Genomic DNA, 23,191 nt, shown 5'->3' with positions numbered 1-23,191 from the left:
CCATTATGTTGAGGTGTGTAAGGAGCAGTTACCTCATGATCAATACCATATCCTTAACATAACTCTTCAAACATATTTGATGTATATTCTCCACCTCCATCTATTTGCAGAACCTTGATCTTCTTTGCACTTTGGTTTTCGACAAGTATTTTGAATCTCTTAAAGATTGCAAATACTTCGTCCTTTCGCTTGATCACACAGATCCAAATCTTTCGACTATACTCATCGAAAAATGAGACAAAATAGATGTTTCCACTAATGGTATGATCCTAAAAAAGGTCACATATATCTTAATTTACTACTTCTAGTATGCAAGAGGATCTCATTGGCATAGTCGAAACGAAAGATTTTATGGATTTCTTTCTGACTAAGCAACCTTCACAAAGTTTGTCGGGTATCTCAAGACCTGGTATACCAATTACCATATCTTGAGTAATCAGTTGATTGTGTGATCAAAAGTTCAAATGTCCAAACCTCAAATACCACAACCAACTATGCTTATGGTCGACAACAATTTTTAGACATTTTTCTTCAATCGAACTGATCATGGTCTTGAATGTCCTATTCTTCAACAAAGGATACTTCAAGACCAAATTATTCTGAGTGTCGAACAGTTCCAAGGTTCCATCTTTCATAATCACTGAGAAATCTTTTTCGACCAGTTGTTCAACACTTAGCAGATTGCACTTCATTCCAAGTGCATAAAGTACATATTTGATCATAGCTTTTCCTCCATTGCTCCTTTGAATAACTATGTCGCTAGTACCTTCTGCATGCAACGAGCTATTATCAACAAGTTTGACCTTGCTCTTCTTCGACGAGTAGAAATCTTCTAACTATACTTTTCTACCAGTCATGTGATTCGATCAACCCGAGTCGAGGAACCAGATATTGGAGTCGACATAGTCATCTGCAACTATATCCATAACCATCATATCTTCATATTCATCTGAATCTTGGTGTGCAAGGTTCGCTCCTTCTTCCTTGCCTTTTGTCACTCCCTTGACTTTATTGTACCAACAATTCTTGGCCAAGTGACCCCACTTTTCACAGTTATAACAATGCACACCTTTTTTCTCTTTGTATTTCTGATAGGATTTTCCTTCTCCTCTTTTCGAGGATTCAGAAGCCTTGTCACCGACCTTATGCTTTTGAGGGTTCAACCAAGACTTCTTGCTTTGAGTCTTATCTCCTTTGCCTTTGAACTTATTGGAACCACAATGTTTATTCCAAGCCTGAGTTTGCAGTGCTTGTATTGAATCTTGAACCCCTTTTCTTTCGACAATCCTAATATCATGTGCCTCCAACGAGCCAACCAAATCTTCAAGTTTTAGGGTTTCATGATTGTTGGATTCTTGAATAGCTACGATAATATGATCAAAGTGAGAGGTCAACATATGTATTACTTTCTCAACTATCATGTTACCAGTTATGGTTTCACCACAACCCTCCATGAGATGGACGAGATTACGCACCTTCGACACATAGCTTGCAATCTTTTCATCTTCTTCCATTTACAGCAATTCATACTTCCTCCGCAAAGTCTGCAATTTGACGAATTTTACTTTCTCACCTCCTTCATAGTACTTGGCAAGAACATCACATGCCTCATTTTCCAATTCAGCATGAGAGATCTTGTTGAAATTCTCTAAATCTACCGTTTGTTGAATTCAATATGCGGCCTTACATTCTTTCTTCTTCGCCTCCTTATTCGTGACTCTCTGAGCATCGGTTGCATTCTCAACAAGCTTAGAAACGTCATTATTAACCACTTCTAGGGTTTCATGAAATTCAAACAAGGACTTCATCTGCTTCATCGGTTCCAATTTTTTCCGTCAAGAATTGGAAGAGAATTCGGAATGTCATTAGTATCATTCATCTTTGTAGTGATTGATTAATAATCCACGATCCTAGAAACACGGTCACCGATGTGTAATTCTTGAAAACACGATCAAGAAATTAACCAGGGCTCTAGATACCAATTTGTTAGTGCTTAAGGCACTTTTAGTGAAGAGAGAGAGAGAGAGAGAGAGAGAGAGAGAGAGAGAGAGAGAGAGAGAGAGAGAGAGAGAGAGAATGAAGAATAAGGATTGTTATAATTTAATGTGTTTTTACAAACTGAATTACAAAATATATCTATTTATATACAACTAACTTGTATACTAAGTAATAAACCTTAAACCATAATTAACTTTGGATTTGCGCTACACAACTTGGATTATATAACAAAATCAAGAACTAGAAAAGAAATTATATGCTACAATTGAGGAAAGGTGAGACTCATAAATAAATTGCATGTTTCTCAAAAGAGAATATTTAAGGGAAAGAGATGAAGACAATGAGAAGAAAAATGATAAAGACACGACAACAGTTGCACGTGATAGTGTTATTTACATTGTTTATGATTATAACTTTTTAAACATTGCATGTCAGATTCAACTTGGATTATTGAATCAAGTTCCTCATACCATGTTACTTCTATGCATGATTTCTCCCCCTATCTTTTGTTGTTGGTGTTTGTAGAATGGTAAAAATGGGAAGTGAGAGAATTTTTAAAATTGTTGGTATGGGAATTGTATGGGTTGAAACTGGTGTTGGGTTCAAGCTTCAATTGAAGAATGTGAGGCATATTTATGATATTCGTCTCAATTTGATTTCGGTAAAAGCCTTGGATATTTATGGTTATCACACTTACTATGATAGTGGTGGCTTGTGTAAGATCACCAAAGGGTGACTAGTGGTAGCAAAAGAGAAAAGTCTCACAACTCTTTACATGGTGTCTATTATAGTGATGTCTACTTATTTATGATTATGATGTTTTGAAATATAAACACCATATACTATGTGTTTTCAAGCCCTTTCATGCAAGTGTTGAAAGAGAAAAATGAAGGAAGCTAAAATGTGACAGAGTTGATAATGGTGGTGAATATAAAGGTCCATTTTAAGAGTAAAGAGCATGGAATCAATCTTGATAATATTTTTCCAAAGATACCTCAACATAGTGGAATTACAGAGAGAATAAATTGTATGATTAATGATAGAATCAGGTGCATGCTTTATCATACAAAGTTAACAAAAGCCTTTTGGGGTGATGCACTCAAAACTGTATTGGATTTGATCAATATTTCTCTTCTAGATCAACTTGATGGTGATGTTATTGTTGGTATATCAAGTGTGAGTATGAGTCTCACATCAGATGAAAAAGTGAATGTTGATCATTTTATAAGTGAGAAGACTCGTAGACTCAATGTCTTAAGGTTTTGGATTAATATGTAATGTCTCTTTCACTTGTGTGCCTAAAGCCCGATTTGATGATCTCGGGACTCCCTCATGACCCAACAGTAGTATCAGAGCCTAGTTCGACTAGGGCTCTTTGTAGCGAAAGTCTTCCTGACAATAGTGTTCAGGCGGCATATTTTGTTAAGGTCATCCAACAATGGTGCAATTAGATGTGGATGGAAAGGCTTCAATTTGAGGGGGAATGTACCCATAAGAATGGATTGACTCACATTCTAGGGGGAGATTGTTAATGTATTAAGTGTGAGTATGAGTCTTACATCGGATGAAAAAGTGAATGTTGAAAATTTTATAAGTGAGAAGAGTCATAGACTCAACGCCAAGGTTTTGGATTAATAGGGGTATCTCTCTCACTTATTTGGTTGCTTCTAAAGCCCAATGTAATGATCCCCAGACCCTCTCATGATCCAATTGTTACAAAAAAAGTATGGACAAGAAAAGAAGCCTTTTATTGTTACCTGAGTGTATTTGGTTGTAAGGCTTTTGTTTACATTCCAAGAGATAAGATATTTAAGCTTGATAAAAGATCTAAACAATGTATGTTTGTAGGTTATGGTCATGAATAATTTGGTTATAGATTGTGGGATTTAGATGACAAAAAAATTTTAGAAGTTATGATGTGATATTTTTTGAAGACTAATCCTAGTGAAAATCTTATTTATGGGGAAAGATATATAAATAGATGACGAGAATATAACTAATGATCAATAAACTTTATCATAATGATCTTGTTGAAAATCCTCCACTTGAACCATCAATTCAACATTAGTATAGAAAATTTATTAGAACGCATCTATTTAAGAGCGAGAGTTATTAAATAATAAGAGTCGTTACTCGTCTATTTAATAGCAACAATTTAGAGAATTAGGTATCCATCAAATATTCATAACAATTCTTCTTGAATATTCATGTCTTATTTAAAATCTTACTAAAAAAATTCAATAGGACCTAGTAAAAAAGAAGTACAACATTAAATATTTGGAAGAGAGATGACTCATTGAAAACTTTACTATAAAATGCCACTACAACATACAATTATATATGAGACAAATAAGAATATTTTTTTATATTATTTGTTGAAAATTTATGATTGACGGACTTACTTTATAAAATATTTGTTCTATTTCCTTTGTTATATTATGCTTCAAAACTGTGTGATACGCTCTTCATAGAATCGTTGCAATAATATTTTATGAAAGAATTGCCACAAATTTCTTAAGATGTTCATAACTCAAACAAAAAGCTTTTTTAACTTTTCTTAGGTGAATGGAATGTCTAAAGCTCAATGGAGTGGAGTGGAATGATCGTGTGATTCTTCTTAGCTGCCGTTATGCTATTGAATAGGTAACGTAACAACTCACGTACTAAACACCAAAGGGTCCATAGCTCAGTGGTAGAGCATTTGACTGCAGATCAAGAGGTCACCGGTTCGAACCCGGTTGGGCCCTTCTTTATATTGATTTTTTTAATTCTTCCTATATAGTTTAATAGTTTATGATTGTGAATAAAGAAAAAGGAAAACTGTAAACTGGCAATGCAAATAATTTAGCTAGCCACATTTTCGAACTATAAACTGAATGAGTAATTTGACCCCATTTTATCCTACAATTTCATATATATAATCAATTTTTTTTAATAACAAATAGAAAAATTATTTATTGTTCAATATAATATTACAATTTTGATAATAACATTGGGTTTTACTAATTTATTAAATATTATATTCAAAACTATATGTGACAAATGAGTCCATTATTTATAGGTTGAAAATGAGTCCATACTTCTTGCACCTCCAATAGTAATTTTGTATATCAAATGATTTGTTTTTGTCAAATTGTTAGGTAATTTGATTCCCACACTTTTAAGTATCAATAAATAGAAAATCTTAAATTCAAATTCACGGTTACCTCGTAATAGTTGCATAGTATGAAGAAGAAAGAGAATGAGGTTTTTATTAATATTGTTTAAAACAAAAATGACATGCAAAAATGTCTGAGTGAATCAACTCATTAGAATCGGTTTTCTATTGTACAGATACACAACCTTCTGCATATAACTTATATACATACATATACAAAAACTAGAGTAAGATACAAAAAGAATAATAATGGATTGAGATACATCAAATCTCCTAATAGAGAGGTATCTTCTGTTAGCCTGTACAGTTAGTTAGTTGTTATTGCTTGATTTCTTGTTCTCATGAAACAGTTATGTCATCGCTTATTCGTCTTTTCCTTGCCTGCAGATATGCATTATTTCCCTTGTGTCAGAATTAAGCACATACATAGAACCAAATTTTTCTTGAATAATAACATTACTCACCAAAAAAACTTGATTTCAAAGGAAAACGAATCGAAGAACCTCTAACTCTCAGCTCCCGGTTTTGTTTGTGACGACTATTTTTCTCTATAATTGCAGAACTGTTGCTACTTTCTCCGGTCTGATAGTGTGCTACTTTACTTACCTTTTCATGGTACACAGCAGGTGGGGCAAGCCTCAATGGAGGCAAATTTTCGAATTGCATAAATCTTTGATTTTTCTGCAAGCTGCTCAAGATCTCAAACTGCACAAACAAACAATATGGCAAGAAGTCAAAATGTTGAACCAAATAAGAAAGATTCATAAAAATATCTTCCCTCTCCTTCATTCCTCTCCAACTAAACAATATGAAAAAGTATGTTTGTTTGTAGAGGTTTGTTTGTATTTTACCCGTGATATCTGTTGTTGTCCTCCATACATATTTTCTGATAAATCGCTGTCATGATGATGAATCGTACTTCCATAAGGAGGGTGTTGGTGCCTTGGTGAGAATCTATTGACCAAACCATTCTCTGTAACGATTGATTTGTTTCTAGACTTCTGGGGTTTTTGGTTAGGCATGCATACAGGGCATCCGGATGAAGATCCTTTGCTTGATGACTCGACTTCAGAGGCTTCACAGTGGAGATGAATTGCATGGCCACAGTTGAAAATTCTGATTCCGGTGGTGACTGAGTTCTTTGTAAGGAGGCAATTACAAATACAGCACACTGAACTCTTGGGAGCGAATCCATGGGAGGCTCCTTTCTTGAGTAAACTCATAGTATAGAATGTATCATCCTCTATCAAGGATTTCGCAGCATCCTAAGTGAAGAATGAGAAAAAAGAGAAGAAAATCAGGGAAAAACAAGAAATCCTTGAAGAAGAAGAAAAGAAGAGAGAAGAGAGATATTAATTTGTCTATAAAAACTCTAGATATTCCATGCAATACTAAAACAAGGACTGTTATAAATAAAAAAATTGAACCGAAATGCACTGAAAAAGCCGAGCTGTGACTAATAGTTCATGAGCTGAACCAGCCAAATATTTACGAGTGAATCAAATTTAAAATATTAAAGAAACCAAAATGAACAAGTTTATCTTACCAGAATTCTTCTTTCAAAGCCATATGTTCCCAGCATCCCCAATATGGTAAGTTTAAAATATCCAAATTCTTGACTACCATTATCAGACAAGAGTTTGGACATGATAGCTGGCAGGTGAACATAACCTATCATTCCCTCAACAATCTCTTTAATGAATTGAGATAACAATTTTCTCAAGAGATCACCATTTCGGGACTTTGAAATCTTCCAACTGCTTTTATAGGTGTCTTTGTCCAGTTGTGAATCTGCTGATCCAGCTAGTACGCCAAAATAATTTTTTCTTTCATGTGCTCTCTCTTCAACATATGAATCCATCAATGGGTCACAAAACCTGTATGAAAAGAAAGTATATTTGTAACATGAATATTATTATCAGCTATAAATCATACAAGTATATTTGTAACATCATGATTATTATAAAACTCGTGTAATTAAGCTACAAATAAACTAATAAATAAGTGTGAAAGAAAATGCATGGTGATATTTAACTTACGAGTCAAGTAATGTAAACCAATGTGCCTCTGACTCCTCAGGATTTAGCCGAGGGGTATTCCGCTGACACAGACCGATACAGGCATGCAACAAATCATACATGACATTCACCTATTGGATTTGTAGCCATTAAAAAGGTTAGATCACGTAATACATGCAAAACATACATGCACTGTACACCCATCAAAACAAACATGCATCTTTGTAACTTCACTAAAATGTTATAACACCAAGAACATATATACAAACCTCTTTTGTTCTTAAAACAGTGTTGAATACTTCCATATGGGAAGAATCAAGCTTGGGATGGTTTAACACTACAGCTTCCACGGCAGCATCAAGCTCAACAAATTTATCATTCAGATCAGAAAGTGTAAGTGAAAGAGCACTACCAACATCACCAACCCTTTCCAATAAGAAAGCAGCAGCATCTACAATGCCATATTCTTGGCACAGGTGTAAACAATGTTCCACACGATAGCTATCAAACATTTCTAGAAACTTTAGAACTGAACCCCGTTCATACTGGCATAACCGCTGCAAAATCAAAACATCAGAATTGGCTTAAACTACAACAATGAACTCCATCAATTAATTTTTTTTATCAAACACGAGAGGACAAGGAGCTAAAACGCATTAATAAAGCCCAATCCTAAAGAAACATAAATTGGCACATGACACATCCCAAGAACAACAAGAAACACATTACACTACGCCTTAACAATCAAATTAGTTCTAGATAGCATGAGAAATAAACAGCCTACGCAAAAACAATAGTGCAAAAACTCACCTCTAGGTAAAGCTCAATAAGATCATCAGGCACATGACTAGGATTTTCACGCATATACTTGGGGAAATCGGATATATTTTCTAAGTAATCATGGATTCCTTGTGGGAGATCCTTATCCTGCTTTCCATTAAGGGGGTCTGTAATAACATCCTTTGTCAAATTAGACAAGTCTAGGGTGCCAAATAAATGAAGCTCGATGAGTGTCTTTAAATAAAGGAAAAGACTTCTTGGATGAGACTGAAGTTTAGTGATGATATGGGAACTTTCATCAGTAAAATGTCTGGTAACTATATGGAATGCACCTTCCCTATGAGCAATAGAAAATAGCATATGTAAATGAAGAATATTGGGTTACATAAATGGAAGAAAAAAAATCATAAATGCCATATAACCTGCCAAAAGACTCTAACTCGATTATAGGTAATAAAGAGGATTACCTGCTTAGTTCAACCAATTCAGGAATTCGAGATAGGACTGCTGATCGAATAGCAGCATGGTCATTGCCAATCAACTGTGAGAATGCTTTATTGATAAAGGAGAAGGCATGAACAGGCTCATCTACATCCTTCATATAGCTATCCAATGCAGCCACATACTCATGTCTGATGGAATGAATCAAACCACAAACCTAAAACCCAACAAAAGAGTTAGTAAAATCACTTAACTAAATAATATCAAATATCAGTACTTAGTAGTAGTACCGCTATGCTTCAAAAGATAGTATCACTAAATTGGCAATGTACCTACCTGATAATATTTGGCGCTCTCACATAGGTCTAGCAAAAATGGAACATCCCAATCGGACTCAGGAACTACTTCCAGAAGTGCAAGCACTTGCTTCTCTCTATTCTTTGGAGTTGAACTATGAGAAGAAACATTAGCTAAAAAGTGATTATCCAATGTCAGATATTCCAATATTCGACAAAGCATGCCCTTTGAAACTTTAGCTCTTTGGCGAGCAACATAATATGCAATGAACTCAAACAGACAACCTTTGCCATTTGAAAGCCACTCTTTTGTTAATCTGTCATCACCACTACTAGAGGTTGTATCCGATGGAGCAACATTCATATCAGTTATCTGAATAAGAGCATCCACTGTATTCTGAACCAAAATATTTTCAGTTTCAGTAACATTATTATTTTCTTTGGTTTCTTCATCAATGGCTTTGTCAGCTGAATCCAGTGAAGATGAGCTGGAATTTGAAATTTTATCTTCCATGAGAGCACATCGGAGGACATCTAATGTAGCTTCGGTGTCTAACTCTAAGAGAAGATATAGATTCAGGTAAGGCTGCTTTGACACGGAATCTGAAGCAGTCCGTGATCTCATAGCACTGGAATCCTCTAACAAAAACTCTACAAGTTCTTTTCTAAGAGATGGCAACCGCGTAGGCGGAATAGTTCCATGGCCTACAATTATATGCAATAGATGAATCATTTGAACGTAGTATTACTGAAATGCCTTTAAAATAGAAAATAAATAAAAGCAAATGAAGATCTGGGAAAAAAATACCTGGAGGAAAGGCAAGACCTATAAAACAGTACTTGAGATAAACCAGCATTCTATACCTGTTTAAAGGAGAAACAAGAGAAGAAAAATACATAATTAGCTATTTCTGTCAAGCTAAGACAATACTAACATGTAACAATTTTCACTTTTGAGAAATGTAGTGAATAAACTGCTCTCATTTTTCACATACATGCTAGAGAGAGAGAGCCACAGAATAATTGTACAATTTCCTTATTAGAATAAATGTCTAGAATTTTCTTATGAAGATCAGAAAATCCATTCCGGGAGATCAGAACTGGATTTAAATAAGGTCAACAGATGTTAAGTTGCATATAATAAATATATAAAGTTCTGTTCAAGCATATTTATCATATGATGTTTCTTTTTTTATTTGAAAAAGTAGTAAGGAGCCCTTATTAACTTGATTTTTTCCTGTCCCATTTGAGGTCGGAGGATGGGGAAGATATCTCTGAATTAGGAATGTTTACAGAGATTCCCATCATTATTTAGGTTAATGAAACTGCCGCCAACTCAATTTGTATTCTGCTACTCTTCTCAGAGATAAATTTCTCCAAAGAGAAAGAATTGATTTTCTTTTTTGGTTTACTGTGTGAATACAAACAAAATCCATAAATTTCACAAGTCCATAAATCGGCATTCTCCATTGACCAGTCAACTGTAATCCGCGTATATAGAGAAAGCAAAGACTAATAAATGAAAGAGAAAAACAGCTTACCCAAGTGCCTTAGCATTTTCCTTCTGGCTATTTTGTAGAACTGCAAAGAGCTCCTCAAGAGGTGCTCTAAAATCATCTAATCCTTTATTAAAGAGATACACCAGAGCACTATATAGTCCATGCTCCCGGCATAACCTAACAACCTAGAGAGCATAAAAAAATCAGACAACGGCTATGCGAATAAAAGAATTGAATGGAAAGTAAACATATTTCAATTGATCTAACAGTAACCTGATTAAAATCCAAGGATGAAATATCCATGTGAAGCACACATTGCTCAACCCGCTGTAACCACCCTTTAGTGCTATAATACTCTACTAGTTCTTGCATAATCTTGAAAAAAAAGAGACAAATCGTAAGGATGAAACTAAAATTTTAATATAGATAACCTATCATCCAACTACCACAAAAAGCATAATATGACCCAATACCTCAGGAGGTAGAGATCCAAGCATGTCCTTCAAAATATATGGCTCCAGAAGCTCCAAAAATGTTTCTGGAAAAAATTACAAAGTACTTGCATTGATATACATTTGAAATTGGAAAAGGAAAGCATAGATAAATAATGTAAGAGACTCCCCCACAAGCCATTCCATCTTCATAGTTCATGTCAATTAAATAACATAATTGTGGAAAAAAGTTTTGGAATTGGCGCATAACATCCATATTACTCCCTACGTCCCTAAATGAGTGATCTATTGGTAAAATAATTTGTCACTAAATGAGTGATCTATTGGTAAAATAATTTGTCCCAAAATGAATAACGTTTTAATAAAAGTGCTACTCCCTTCGTTTTTTTACTATATGTCAATAGGGAAAAAAGTTTATACCAAATTATAAGTTGTTTTACAATACCAATGAATCATGAATGCTCCTCTTCCTTATATACCCTTAAGAATTTATTATTCTCTCTTCTTTCTATTCTTTTAATTTATCTTTCTCATACCATTATTGAAGGTTAATTTTGTAAAACACTTCATAATTTCTCTTTTTCATACAACAATAACTACATTTCTTAATATCTGTGCAGGTGGCAAAATGACTTATAATAAAAAAAACAGAGGTAGTACAATCATCTTTTATTAATACAATTTTCTTAATTTGTGTGAATTGATCAGCTAAGTCACTCGTTTTGGGACAGAGGGAGTACTATTTGACAGTCATGAATTGATGAGACGTAAAAGAATTTCATTTCATGATTGTAATTGTTAAGAGTCCCACATCGGACAGTATATGGTCTGAACATGTGTTTATAAGTGGGGGCAGTTTTCACTCTACCAACCGGTTTTGTAGGGTTGAGTTAGGCCCAACCACATTTCTTAACATGGTATCAGAGCCTCGTTTAAGATCCGGTGGACCACCTACTATTAGGTTTCCGCTATCGGGCACCCACCATTTATTTCCACGCTCCAGATGTCCAGTCCTGGGCGTGAGGGGGGTGTTAAGAGTCCCATGTCGGACAATATATGGCCTGAACATGTGTTTATAAGTGGGGGCAGTCCTCACTCTACCAACCGGTTTTGTAGGATTGAGTTATATTCTGTTCAAGATTCTTAATAATCTCTGATCTACCGAATGTTGGGTAAATGGGCAAGAAAATGTAAATAAAAGCAACAGTTCCATGCCTCAAAGATGAAAATACGTGGGACAAAATCAGGAAAAAGTGCATGAGAGAAATATGAGTAGCACCTCTTGAAGAAAAGATTTATAGAATCACACCTAAAAAGGTATGTATGGTCAAATGAGATGAATGCTAATAGAAACCCCAATTGGAAAAGTTAATTAGACATAATGCTAAGTTGCTAACAAAAAGAAATAATCAAAGCTGGTGGTACTAGGGATTAAATAATTAAATAACAAAAAGACAACAGAAAAGAGAAGCCCTCAAAACAATATTCTACCACAGAAGGCAAAGACAATAATACCTCTCTGTTGAACATGAACATCCACGAACTTGGAGAAAATTTTATCAAAAAGGATGTCTGTCCGTTTTATATGACAGCAAAACTCAACAGCAACTCCACCAACCCGGGTGTATTGTTCCTTTATTTCAGAGTGTACTGGATTACTTCTACTATTTGAATCATTGGATTGATCAGGTTTTCCAATTTGGTTGCAGAAAGCCACTGAAATATAGGAGAACACTTCGTCAACATAAGATGTAAGCAACTCCTCCAAGAAGGGCATTATAGCCTCATGTATAGCATCCAAGGTTCTAGGTAGATCAACAACCCCATGAGCATGGCCATCGTAAAGAGTCATTGCCATGTTCAAGGCACCCATCCAGTCACCTGCTTTTCGCAAAACCAAGATACGTTCTTTCCAAGGGAGAAGACGAGAAACAACAAGATGTGTTGGACCAAGTACATAAACAGAAGTTCCTCTTACAGCTATGGAGTTATGATAAGCTTTCTCAGGATTCCCATATATGTTGATGAAGTGAGTATGATATGAAAGTAGTTCTTCTCCTCCAATACCATCCACACCAAAATTTGTTTGATGAATCACACCAAAACTTGTTTGATGAATCACAGTTCCATCTTTAGCAAATAAATTCAGCTGTCCAGTTGAAGTGAGCACTACCAGCATCTGAGCAAATACAATATCCTTTTAAATGCTGTTTACTGTTATTAAGAAGCAAAGAGATACAAGAAGAATAAAATGGAACGGAACGGAACAGAAGATGATTTAATACCTGATCATCTAACCATGCCAGACCTATAGCCGCACTGTCAAGAGACCATTCTCCATATACTTTTAATTCTGATTTGACCAATCTTGCAACCTGAACTTTCCGCTCCCAAGCAATTGCAAGCAACGAAACTCTTTCAACAGCTTCTGCAGACACATTTTCTACAAGAAAGTAAGCAAAAGAAGCCAACATGAATCTATATTATATATACACACATGTCGCAGTGTCCTATACTTTGGATATTACTGGAGTCTATATGTCCACTGTTTGTGCATAATAGTTCATAAGTAACTGGTGTAAGTACTGATACTATGGTATAATACCCAATTATAACAAAATGAATCCATACCAGTAGAACTACATGTTTGTGGCATGTGCTTCCATGCAGTATATGGCATAGAACCCTCCCGGATTCCATTTGGCCTAGAGAGTTGAGCATAGACTTCCAATGAAGGACTGAGCCGTACCTAAAAAAAAGGATCTAGTGTCTTCAATAAATAATGCACAATTTTTCAACCAAGCTGAAGTAAAAATTTGAGGACAGAAGGTACGGAACCAACACAAACATCTGAATTTCATACCACCAAAGCAGTTTGATGGGTGACAAATACAACCACACCTTCTTCAGCCAGAGAAGAGGCTTCATTGAAGAGTTTCCAACCTGCATCACCCCCGACAACACCTCCAACCATGCTACTTATACTGCTGGTTGAGACCGTGGTGTTTCCCTGAGAATAAGATGAGGCACCTCCACCGAATTCGTCTAAAAGGAGTGGTGAAGCTGATAGCACCAAGCCCGTTCTTTGCCCATCAAGAAGACACTAGGAAATAAATACAAGTTCACAAAGAAAAGATACATGAGACAAGTAGACATCAAAGCAAAATCCATTACATTGCACACAAATGCAAAATATGATGTACCTGAGTTTTGAAGTTGAACCTGTTAATCAAAACAACCACTGAGATATGATGTAAGAGAACCAGACCCTTACAATCACCCGTAACTGCTTTAAATTGACGAGTATTCTGAGGATCCTGTCCTAGAAAAAAAGCATGTACCACTGGTGCTGTATGCTCACCACTAATAACTTTAACTACAACCCCTTTCTGTGTATCCCAAAGTGTAACATGGCCATCACCATAACCGGCTAAAAGAAGATCTCCTTGCTGATTGAAAGACATAGACGTCACTGGAGCGTGTGATCGATCACCTTGTATACCAAGCATCAACATCTATCAAGTGAACGACATACACTGATAAATGAAACTACATCTTACACCACAACTCCACCAAATAAATGCTTTAAAATGAAAAGGACAAGCATTATCAACTTATATACATGGACAAATGATTATTCAAATTATTACTCCATGCTACACCACTTATCCACTAATAACGTGCAACGAGGATTTTTAGCAGATTTAATTTTCTAAGATAGTTTTTTTCATTGTTTGGTTGATTCTCATTTTTTTTATCTAAAATTAAAATGAACTAATAAACTGCATTGATATATTGGGAATCCCATTCATTAAGTCAAGCCCCTTATATATTCCAAACAAAATCTGCTTTTATGCAAATCTAATAGAAATATTTAGTAAACATAACATGGAATATTAATTGCTATTGCTACTATTTATTATATCACAATGGATATAAGTGAGTATATCAATTTCAATAATTCAATTAACATAAAGTTTGGCTGGTTTGAAAAGCTTGATAGAATCAGGGAAAAACCTTTCCGTCTGTATTATCCGCGTGATGAATGGAATATTTACTAGGCACTAAAACAATGAGCCCTTTTGTCATTCCAACTGCAATGAAATTAGTATGAACCACCAAGACTTGAGCAGAACCATGATCACGCCTGAATGTGTGCGATGAAATGGCCCTTGTGATAGCATTATCAGCATCAACATCAAAATATCCTAATGTAATAGACCCTCTCCGAACGCCTTCAAGCCTCATTGGCTGCGCAGCTGCACCCTCTTCCAAATGCAAACCAGTTGAAGCATTCTTTTTCTCCAATTCCTCTGCTAAATCAAGTGGCTTCTTTAAGGACTCGGATTTTTTCTTTTTAAGATTTACACTTTCCAATTCCTCAAGTGTCTCCTCTACTAGTTCAAAAACATCACCTATTGAACTACCATCATCATCACCACCACCACCATCATCATCATCACCTCCACCACTAACTTCATTCTCAATACCTCCAATAGAACCATCACTAACACTAACACCAACACCAACACCAACACCAACACCATTTACTATTTCTTCTTCTGTTTCTTCAACTCCCTTATAATCTAGACTAGTTTTTTCACCAAAACCATCATCATTATCATTATCGGCAACATCAAAGGGCGTATAACTCAAATTCAAACCCTGATCATGATCATGATCATGACCATTTTCAACATCGTTCAAGGAAGGAGAAACAGAACACTCATCTAAATCACTTTTCTCCCCACTCACAACACGAGAATCATCCTTCACCTGAATATCAGCACCATTCACTTCAATTGCTGCAATTTCACCCTCATCACCAACAGAAGAAACACTCTCACTACTCTCAATTTTCCTTTCCACAGACTCAATTTTCTCTCCCAAATCACTACCTTTATCAGAATCATCCGATTCGGTTCTGATCGACTGGGAACTCTTCCTCCGGGATATAATTGCCGCCGCATGCGGGGTCGGAACGGATCTAGAAGCTGCAGCAGCGGCAGCAAGGGCGGCACCGGGTTTAGCATTGGGTGTGACACGGCCGAATAAGGAAGAGAAGGGGCGGGGAGGTTTATCGGGTTTGACCCGGGAAATTGAAACGGGTACGGGTTGAGGAAATTGGGTGGGTTTGTTATTGTGAGGTAGTGGGAGATGATGAGAAGGAGAGGAAGGAGGAGAGGGTGATGATGAGGATGAAGATGAATCGCAGTCGTTGAGAATTTCGTCGACGGTCCGGTGATGTGTGACGTGGACATCGGCGTCGATGTCGTCGGGAAGGAAAGAACGGAGGTCGAGCTCCATAGTTAGCAGTTGATTCAGTTCAGCTGTCGTGTGCTGTGGGTTTATGCAGTTTTCGGCACAAACTAAACAGCCTTTTATTTATTTATTTATTTACCTTTATCAAATTTTAAAAGAAAAAAGAAAATTATTATTTGAAAATATTTATTTACCTTTAAATAATTGTAAAAAAATGTTAAGCAAATATTATTTGAATTACATCATTACTCAAATGTATTAATAATTTAATTTCAAAAAAAAATTACAATTGAAAAATACAAAAAAGAATACTTCATATTGTATTATAAAGATAATTTTTTTCTTATATTACATTATAAATTATAATCTTTTAATATAAAATATTTTATAAATGATTGTAGTTTAGCATGCCATCGACGGCCTTGTTCTTGGCATTTTCGAAAATGGTGTGATGGTCTTCAGAATGCATCCAAAAGTGAATTGCGTGTTAACAATGATTATGATGATCAAGTCAGTAACAATCGTATACGGGGGATTTATGATTTTAGAATAATGTGTAAACATTAGCTCGCCTGCCCAAAAATATGTGGAATGAGATGGCAGGTTCTGCACTCCTAAAGCCTAAAAGTTGCACAAAATCATGTATACCCACGTTAATGTCCGCGCCCGCCAAAGCCTGTCAAAAAAATGGGTATGGCGGGCAAAGTAGATGGTGTGACTCGAAAACCTAAAAGTTGCAAAAGTTATGGTTGCCCCGTTGATGAATGCGTCAACCAAAGCCCGCCAAAAAATGGAGGTGCAGCGAAGGACAAAGTAGGAAGTATTGGTTGAAAACCTTGGCTCAACCAGTAAAAAAATGCAGGCTAAACGAGCATGCAAGGCGAGCCCGACCCGTTTGTCTACCCCTTCCCAACTACATCCTAATTGTTGGACCTTATTCAGTCTTTTGTTCATGCATGAATACTTGTAAATGCTAGTGCATGTGCATGTGTTCTTCAATATTTTCTTGCTAGTCTAAGTGGTCAGCAATGTTGGCAACTCTTAAGGGCTTATTGTAACACCCCAATTTTGAATAAATTATTTTAATTGGTTTAATTGTGACTTTTACATTATTTATTTAATTATTATGTGTTTAATTAAATAAATAAGTGTTGGGGGTGTATGGTTAGTATTGTGAAGAGTAGGGAGAAAAACTTGATTAAATCTATAATATTAATAATTTATTAATTAAAATAAATCAATGAAATAATCAGAAAATAGAGAATAATAAGAGATGAGGCTGAATTGAGAATTAGTAGAATAATGGGGTGAAGGGATAAGAGAGGAATAGATGTGGGGAGGAAAATATGAACATTGGAAGTGAAAAAGTTAGGTTAAGCATAATATAAGGTTAAAGATAACCTAATTATAAATCAGATACATAGAAATTTGGAAAAGAGGCAAGAAGGCAAGAGTGAAACCAAAAAGTCTAAAGGTGGAAGAAGAAGAACCCATGTGTGAGATTTCAGTGTTGCTAGGAAAACAAGGTAAGAGGGAGATTGCTTCTTTAATGGGTGTTTAGCATGAGAGGTATAATTGAGGAATCCTTAACCTCCAATAGGATTGTATGTGTTGTATGTGAAATTGGTATGATTGTGTTATGTTGGGGTTATATGATGATTTTGATGATCAAATTCGTGTACCAATATGTGATAAATATTCTATTATGAATCTTTTCATGTTTATGTCATTGTTAATGTCTTTGAAAGTTTTAAGGGTGTTGTGAAAAACATGAAATTAAATAAGTAGGGATGTTAATTTGATGCAATAATAGGATATAGAGGTGTATATGCTGTTTTGGTACTGTTTTGGATCGAATTTAGGTATTAGAAGTGGAAAAACAAAGTTATGAATTGAACTCCATGCACGAAAAATGAATTATGCAGGTTACAGGTCGATGGTGGGTGCCATCGTCATGACGACTAGGTCGCCACGAGCTTTGAGTTGATGGTGGCCGCCATCACCGTGGCGGGTCATCCATCATGCACCCAAAATAAGCGTAATGAGCTATGATGCATGGAATTGAGTCCTGGTTCCAAAAAAATTGGTATGATGAATCAAGGTGTTGTTGGGTACTGTTTGGTGTCTATGATTGATTATTAATAGTGCTTAATTAATTTTAACATGGTTTAAATGATGAATTACGTTGTGTGGTGCAAACAGTTAATGTTATGGTGATATTTGTTGTGATTAAATGTTGTTGGATGTTGATATACTCCATATAATGATTATGTTGTTGGTATTATTGGTGTTGTGCACAATCAAAAGAGGGGCCATATGTGTATGTGTTTAAGTGCATGTTGAGAGTCATGCATCATGGTGTATGGACTTCGGTCTAGTTTTGGTGTGCTCTGGTCCTATGGTGGGATCGGGAGTGAGTATACGGTTTCAGGTGGGAGTTGGTGAAGCGTTACCTATGATGATGGTAACAATTTGGTGTGCTCTGGTCCTATGGTGGAGATAGGGAGCGAGATGAACCGAAGTTTTCATAATTCGTACCACATACATGCTGAGTCAATTGTTGAGTACATTTGCATTAGTGTTGCATTTATGAATGATAATTTGTTGATGTGTTGTATGGATGAGAATACTTGATATGTGTACGTGGGTATGATTAACATGTGTACTTGTTGTTGTGTGGTATTCTAGCTTTGCTTGTTTACACTATTAAATTATGAAAGTGTATTCTCACCCCGTTTGCTTTCATGTTGTCCACCATGGACATCTTGCAGATAATCAGGATTAGAAATTGTTGTTATTATAAGTGGAAGATAGCTTTTGGATTTATTTTCATTAGTTTATCTCATTTTTAGTGGTTTAATGCTCTGATTCTGTAACACTGGGTGGGGCGAACTATGTAACACCCTTCTAAAATACCCCAAATATTTAATTAAAATAACAACATATATAAATCAGAGTAATATGCAATCAAGGGTGTCACACAATTATTTCACACCATTCATCATAATATTTAGTCATGCTCATTATTTAACTCAAAACATAAAGTATTGCACAATACGCAGCGGATAGGGATCAAATCTATCATTCAAAACATGTAACACATTACATGTAAAATGGTTCACAACCAACAATAAAACAATTAAAAATATCCCGTCCCGATGTTACATCTATCAGAGCATGACCCACTAAGGAGACTACCCTAGACTCCAAGCATTAGCTTCTACTCAACTCATTGCTCGTTACCTGAAAAATAGTTGTAAGGGTGAGTTCCTCAATCGATATATTAAGCATTATAGAATATAATGTCATGTTAAGTAATTTAACACATTAATCACCCTAATCGCATTCGCACATTCAGTAACGGCACACCAATTCAAACATCATACTCAACACCAATACAACTCATATTCATACTCAATAGCAACACCACACACGTATAATATTGGAATACATCCATTCATATTATACGCCATACATAATTTATGCAATGAGACTCCACACATGCGGTACCGACTATTCTTGAACATATAGTTCAAGCTCACCGATCAAATCCAGATACGGCTACTAAGCTCACTAGTCCCACTCATTTGAGATCTAATGACTCACTCACTAATTCCTCACCATGGGAATTAGCTACAGCCCCGAAGGCTATGCTATGCATACTAATCATCTAGCATGCAAACATCAACAACAAATCCACAATGATTCACTCACTAATTCCTCACCATGGGAATTAGCTACAGCCCCGAAGGCTATGCTATGCATGCTAATCATCTAGCAATGCAACATCAACAACAATCCACAATGGACATATGCTCACACTCTAAGCCATACAACAGTCCATTCACAAATACATGCATAATATATACATTCACAGCATTATGCATATCATCATACATCATCAACACATGTATCAACACATCATATCATGTCAAATAATTAAACACAGTATTAGCACACTCTACTAATACCTATACTGCTCAAAACAGCGGGAAATAATCCCTACTATATCACACACCGATATAGGCAACCACCAATTAGGCACACAACATTTTAATTAACACTTTTTCCACTCTGCAACAGTGTTAACCGGTTAACGCCCTGGGTTAACCGGTTAACGCAGGCAAAACACGCTTACTGCCCAAAACTTAACAGTGTTAACCGGTTAACACCCTGGGTTAACCGGTTAACGCAGCACAAACAGCAATATTTCAGCAATCACAACAGTGTTAACCGGTTAACACCCTGGGTTAACCGGTTAACGCAGACAAAACAGCAAATTTTCACAATTCAAAACAGTGTTAACCGGTTAACACCCTGGGTTAACCGGTTAACGCAAGACAGAAGCTGTTCCTGCGCTAACTCAAGGCAGAATGCAGAATTCTCCGCATTTTCCGCCATTGGAGGACTTCCGGACCTCCGATTCCAATTCCGTAAAAAGCTACACTTTCGGGAATTTACAACTAACCCAAACACAGATTCAATTACAGTCTAACACAACTTATTCATCAAAATTTCTCAGCATTTCAAAATCCCAATTAGGGTCAATTCACGGTTTATCACTACCCATTACATGCTAACCCATAATACCCATTAAACGACGATAAACCCCCCTTACCTGAGTTAATCCGGCAACTTTGAGCTTCAAGCTTTCTCCGTTCTTCAACCCTTGCTCTCTAGCTCTTCCTCTTGCCCTTTCTCCACTTTCTCAATCGCTTCTCTGTTTCACGTGAAAACTTATTTTCCAAAATGAAACTCTTTTTCCTTATTCCAACTTATATATTTTCTAAATTATATTATTATTCCAATAATAATAATAATTCAATAATTCCAAAATACTAATAATAATAATCCAATTATCTAATTAAATTAATAAATATATTATTAACTTAATTTAAATAATTACCATATTATTATCGGGGTGTTACAACTCTCCCCCACTAAAAGAGTTTTCGTCCTCGAAAACATACCTCAAGCGAACAACTCTGGGTAAGACTCCTTCATCTTACTCTCCAGTTCCCAAGTCACATTGCCACCTGCTGGTCCTCCCCAAGCTACCTTCACCAAGGCAATCTCTTTACCCCGCAACTGCTTCAACTCTCGATCCTCGATCCTCATAGGTGATGTTTCAACAGTCAGGTTATCTCTCACCTGTACATCATCTACTTGGACTACATGCGACGGATCATGAATGTACCTCCTCAACTGAGACACATGAAAAACCTCATGCAAATTCGCAAGTGACGGCGGTAAAGCGATACGATAGGCTACCTCCCCTATCCTCTCCAAAATCTGATAAGGACCAATAAATCGAGGTGTCAACTTCCTCGACTTCAAAGCTCGACCAACACCAGTTATCGGAGTAACACGAAGAAACACATGATCTCCCTCTTGGAACTCAAGTGACTTCCTCCTCTTATCATGATAACTCTTCTGACGACTCTGAGCAATTCTCATCTTCTCCTGAATCATCTTAATCTTTTCCGTAGTTTGTTGAACAATCTCCGGTCCAACAACAGCACTCTCACCGGACTCATACCAACACAAAGGTGTCCGACATCTCCTACCATACAAAGCTTCAAACGGTGCCATACCAATGCTTGAATGAAAACTATTGTTGTAGGTAAACTCAATCAAAGGTAAATAACAATCCCAAGCACCTCCCTTTTCCAAAACACAAGCCCTCAAAAGGTCCTCTAGTGACTGAATCGTCCTCTCAGTCTGACCATCAGTCTGCGGATGATATGCAGAACTCAATCTCAGCTTAGTTCCCAAAGCCTTCTGCAAACCTTCCCAGAACTTCGATGTAAATCTAGGATCTCTGTCTGAAACAATACTCGACGGAATACCATGCAAACTTACAACCTTCTCAATATACAACTCAGCTAATCTCTCTAACGGATAATCCATTCTGATCGGAATGAAATGAGCCGATTTTGTCAACCTGTCAACAATCACCCAAATGGCTTCAAAATTCTTATTTGTCCTCGGCAAACCAGAAACAAAATCCATACTGATACTATCCCACTTCCACTCTGGAATAGCCAACGGTTGCATTAGCCCAGACGGCTTCTGATGCTCAATCTTTGACTTCTGACAAGTCAAACAGGAATAAACAAAACTCGCAATTTCTCTTTTCATCCCCGGCCACCAAAATAACTTTTTCAAATCATGATACATCTTCGTAGCTCCAGGATGAATACTCAAGCCACTACGATGTCCTTCCTCCAGAATACTCTTCTTAAGTTCGGTAACATCCGGAATACACACCCGATTACCAAATTTCAAAACACCATTCTCATCCACTCTGAATTCACCACCTTGGCCTTGATTCACTAAAGTCAACTTATCAACCAAAAACACATCGGATTTCTGACCCTCTCTGATCTCATCCAGAATACCACTTGTTAACTTCAACATTCCCAATTTAACACTATTGTGAGTACTCTCACACACCAAACTCAAGTCTCTAAACTGCTCAATTAAATCCAATTCCTTAACCATTAACATAGACATATGCAATGATTTCCGACTCAACGCATCAGCCACTACATTTGCTTTACCTGGATGGTAATTCAAACCAAAGTCATAATCCTTCAGAAATTCTAACCATCTCCTCTGTCTCATATTCAGTTCTTTCTGATCAAACAAATACTTTAAACTTTTATGGTCACTGAAAACCTCAAATCTCGACCCGTACAAATAGTGTCTCCATAACTTCAGAACAAATACCACAGCTGCCAACTTTAAATCATGTGTCGGGTAGTTCCTCTCATGAACTCTCAGTTGTCTCGAAGCATAAGCTATAACCTGCTTATTCTGCATCAACACACCACCCAAACCCAACAATGAAGCATCACAGTAAACCTCAAATGGTTCCGACGGACTCGGTAATATCAGAATAGGAGCAGTAGTCAATCTTCTCTTTAACTCTTGGAAACCTTCTTCACATTTTGAGTCCCAAACAAATGCTTGCCCCTTTCTAGTCAACATCGTCAACGGTAACGCCAACTTAGAAAATCCCTCAATGAATTTCCTATAGTAACCAGCCAAACCAAGGAAACTGCGAATCTCAGCAACAGACTTCGGAGCCTCCCACTTAGACACCGCTTCTATCTTAGAAGGATCAACAGCAACACCACCTCTTGAAATCACATGACCAAGAAAACTAACCTCTTCTAACCAAAATTCACACTTAGACAGTTTAGCAAATAACTTCTTTTCTCGTAGAACTCCTAAAACCACTCTCAAATGCTCAGCATGCTCTTCGTCAGATTTCGAATACACC

General features: G+C 36.4%; 2 protein-coding genes and 1 non-coding gene across 4 annotated transcripts; 1 reads left to right on the top strand and 2 right to left on the bottom strand.

Annotated features, from left to right (window-relative positions):
* Positions 1-866: 866 nt before the first annotated feature.
* Positions 867-1,817, bottom strand: LOC127137984 (uncharacterized). Its single transcript, XM_051064393.1, has 2 exons — positions 1,688-1,817; positions 867-1,363 (listed from the first exon to the last, which is right to left on the bottom strand). The coding sequence occupies exons 1-2, from the start codon at positions 1,815-1,817 to the stop codon at positions 867-869; spliced, it is 627 nt and encodes a 208-aa protein (XP_050920350.1).
* Positions 1,818-4,673: 2,856 nt separating this feature from the next.
* On the top strand, positions 4,674-4,745 carry TRNAC-GCA (transfer RNA cysteine (anticodon GCA)). Its single transcript has one exon. It is a non-coding gene; the product is annotated as a tRNA-Cys (tRNA).
* A 479-nt stretch (positions 4,746-5,224) lies between these two features.
* LOC127076147 (uncharacterized) lies at positions 5,225-16,012 on the bottom strand. Of its 2 annotated transcripts, none has more exons than XM_051017711.1 (19): positions 14,659-16,012; positions 13,845-14,156; positions 13,505-13,744; positions 13,273-13,390; positions 12,927-13,084; positions 12,157-12,820; positions 10,663-10,727; positions 10,463-10,564; positions 10,232-10,374; positions 9,499-9,554; positions 8,731-9,395; positions 8,421-8,611; positions 7,984-8,290; positions 7,443-7,730; positions 7,195-7,304; positions 6,702-7,032; positions 6,007-6,420; positions 5,620-5,860; positions 5,225-5,536 (listed from the first exon to the last, which is right to left on the bottom strand). In XM_051017711.1, exons 1-19 carry the CDS (start codon positions 15,946-15,948, stop codon positions 5,511-5,513), a joined length of 5,721 nt encoding a protein of 1,906 aa, XP_050873668.1. In that variant the 5' UTR covers positions 15,949-16,012; the 3' UTR covers positions 5,225-5,510. The 2 variants fall into 2 exon arrangements, with proteins under 2 accessions (XP_050873668.1, XP_050873669.1); XM_051017712.1 differs by having other exon boundaries at positions 12,927-13,069.
* Positions 16,013-23,191: the final 7,179 nt, after the last annotated feature.

Source organism: Lathyrus oleraceus, chromosome 4 (assembly GCF_024323335.1).
Source record: "Lathyrus oleraceus cultivar Zhongwan6 chromosome 4, CAAS_Psat_ZW6_1.0, whole genome shotgun sequence".
Classification (NCBI taxonomy): Eukaryota; Viridiplantae; Streptophyta; class Magnoliopsida; order Fabales; family Fabaceae; genus Lathyrus; species Lathyrus oleraceus.
This window is presented reverse-complemented; position numbering and strand designations above follow the sequence as displayed.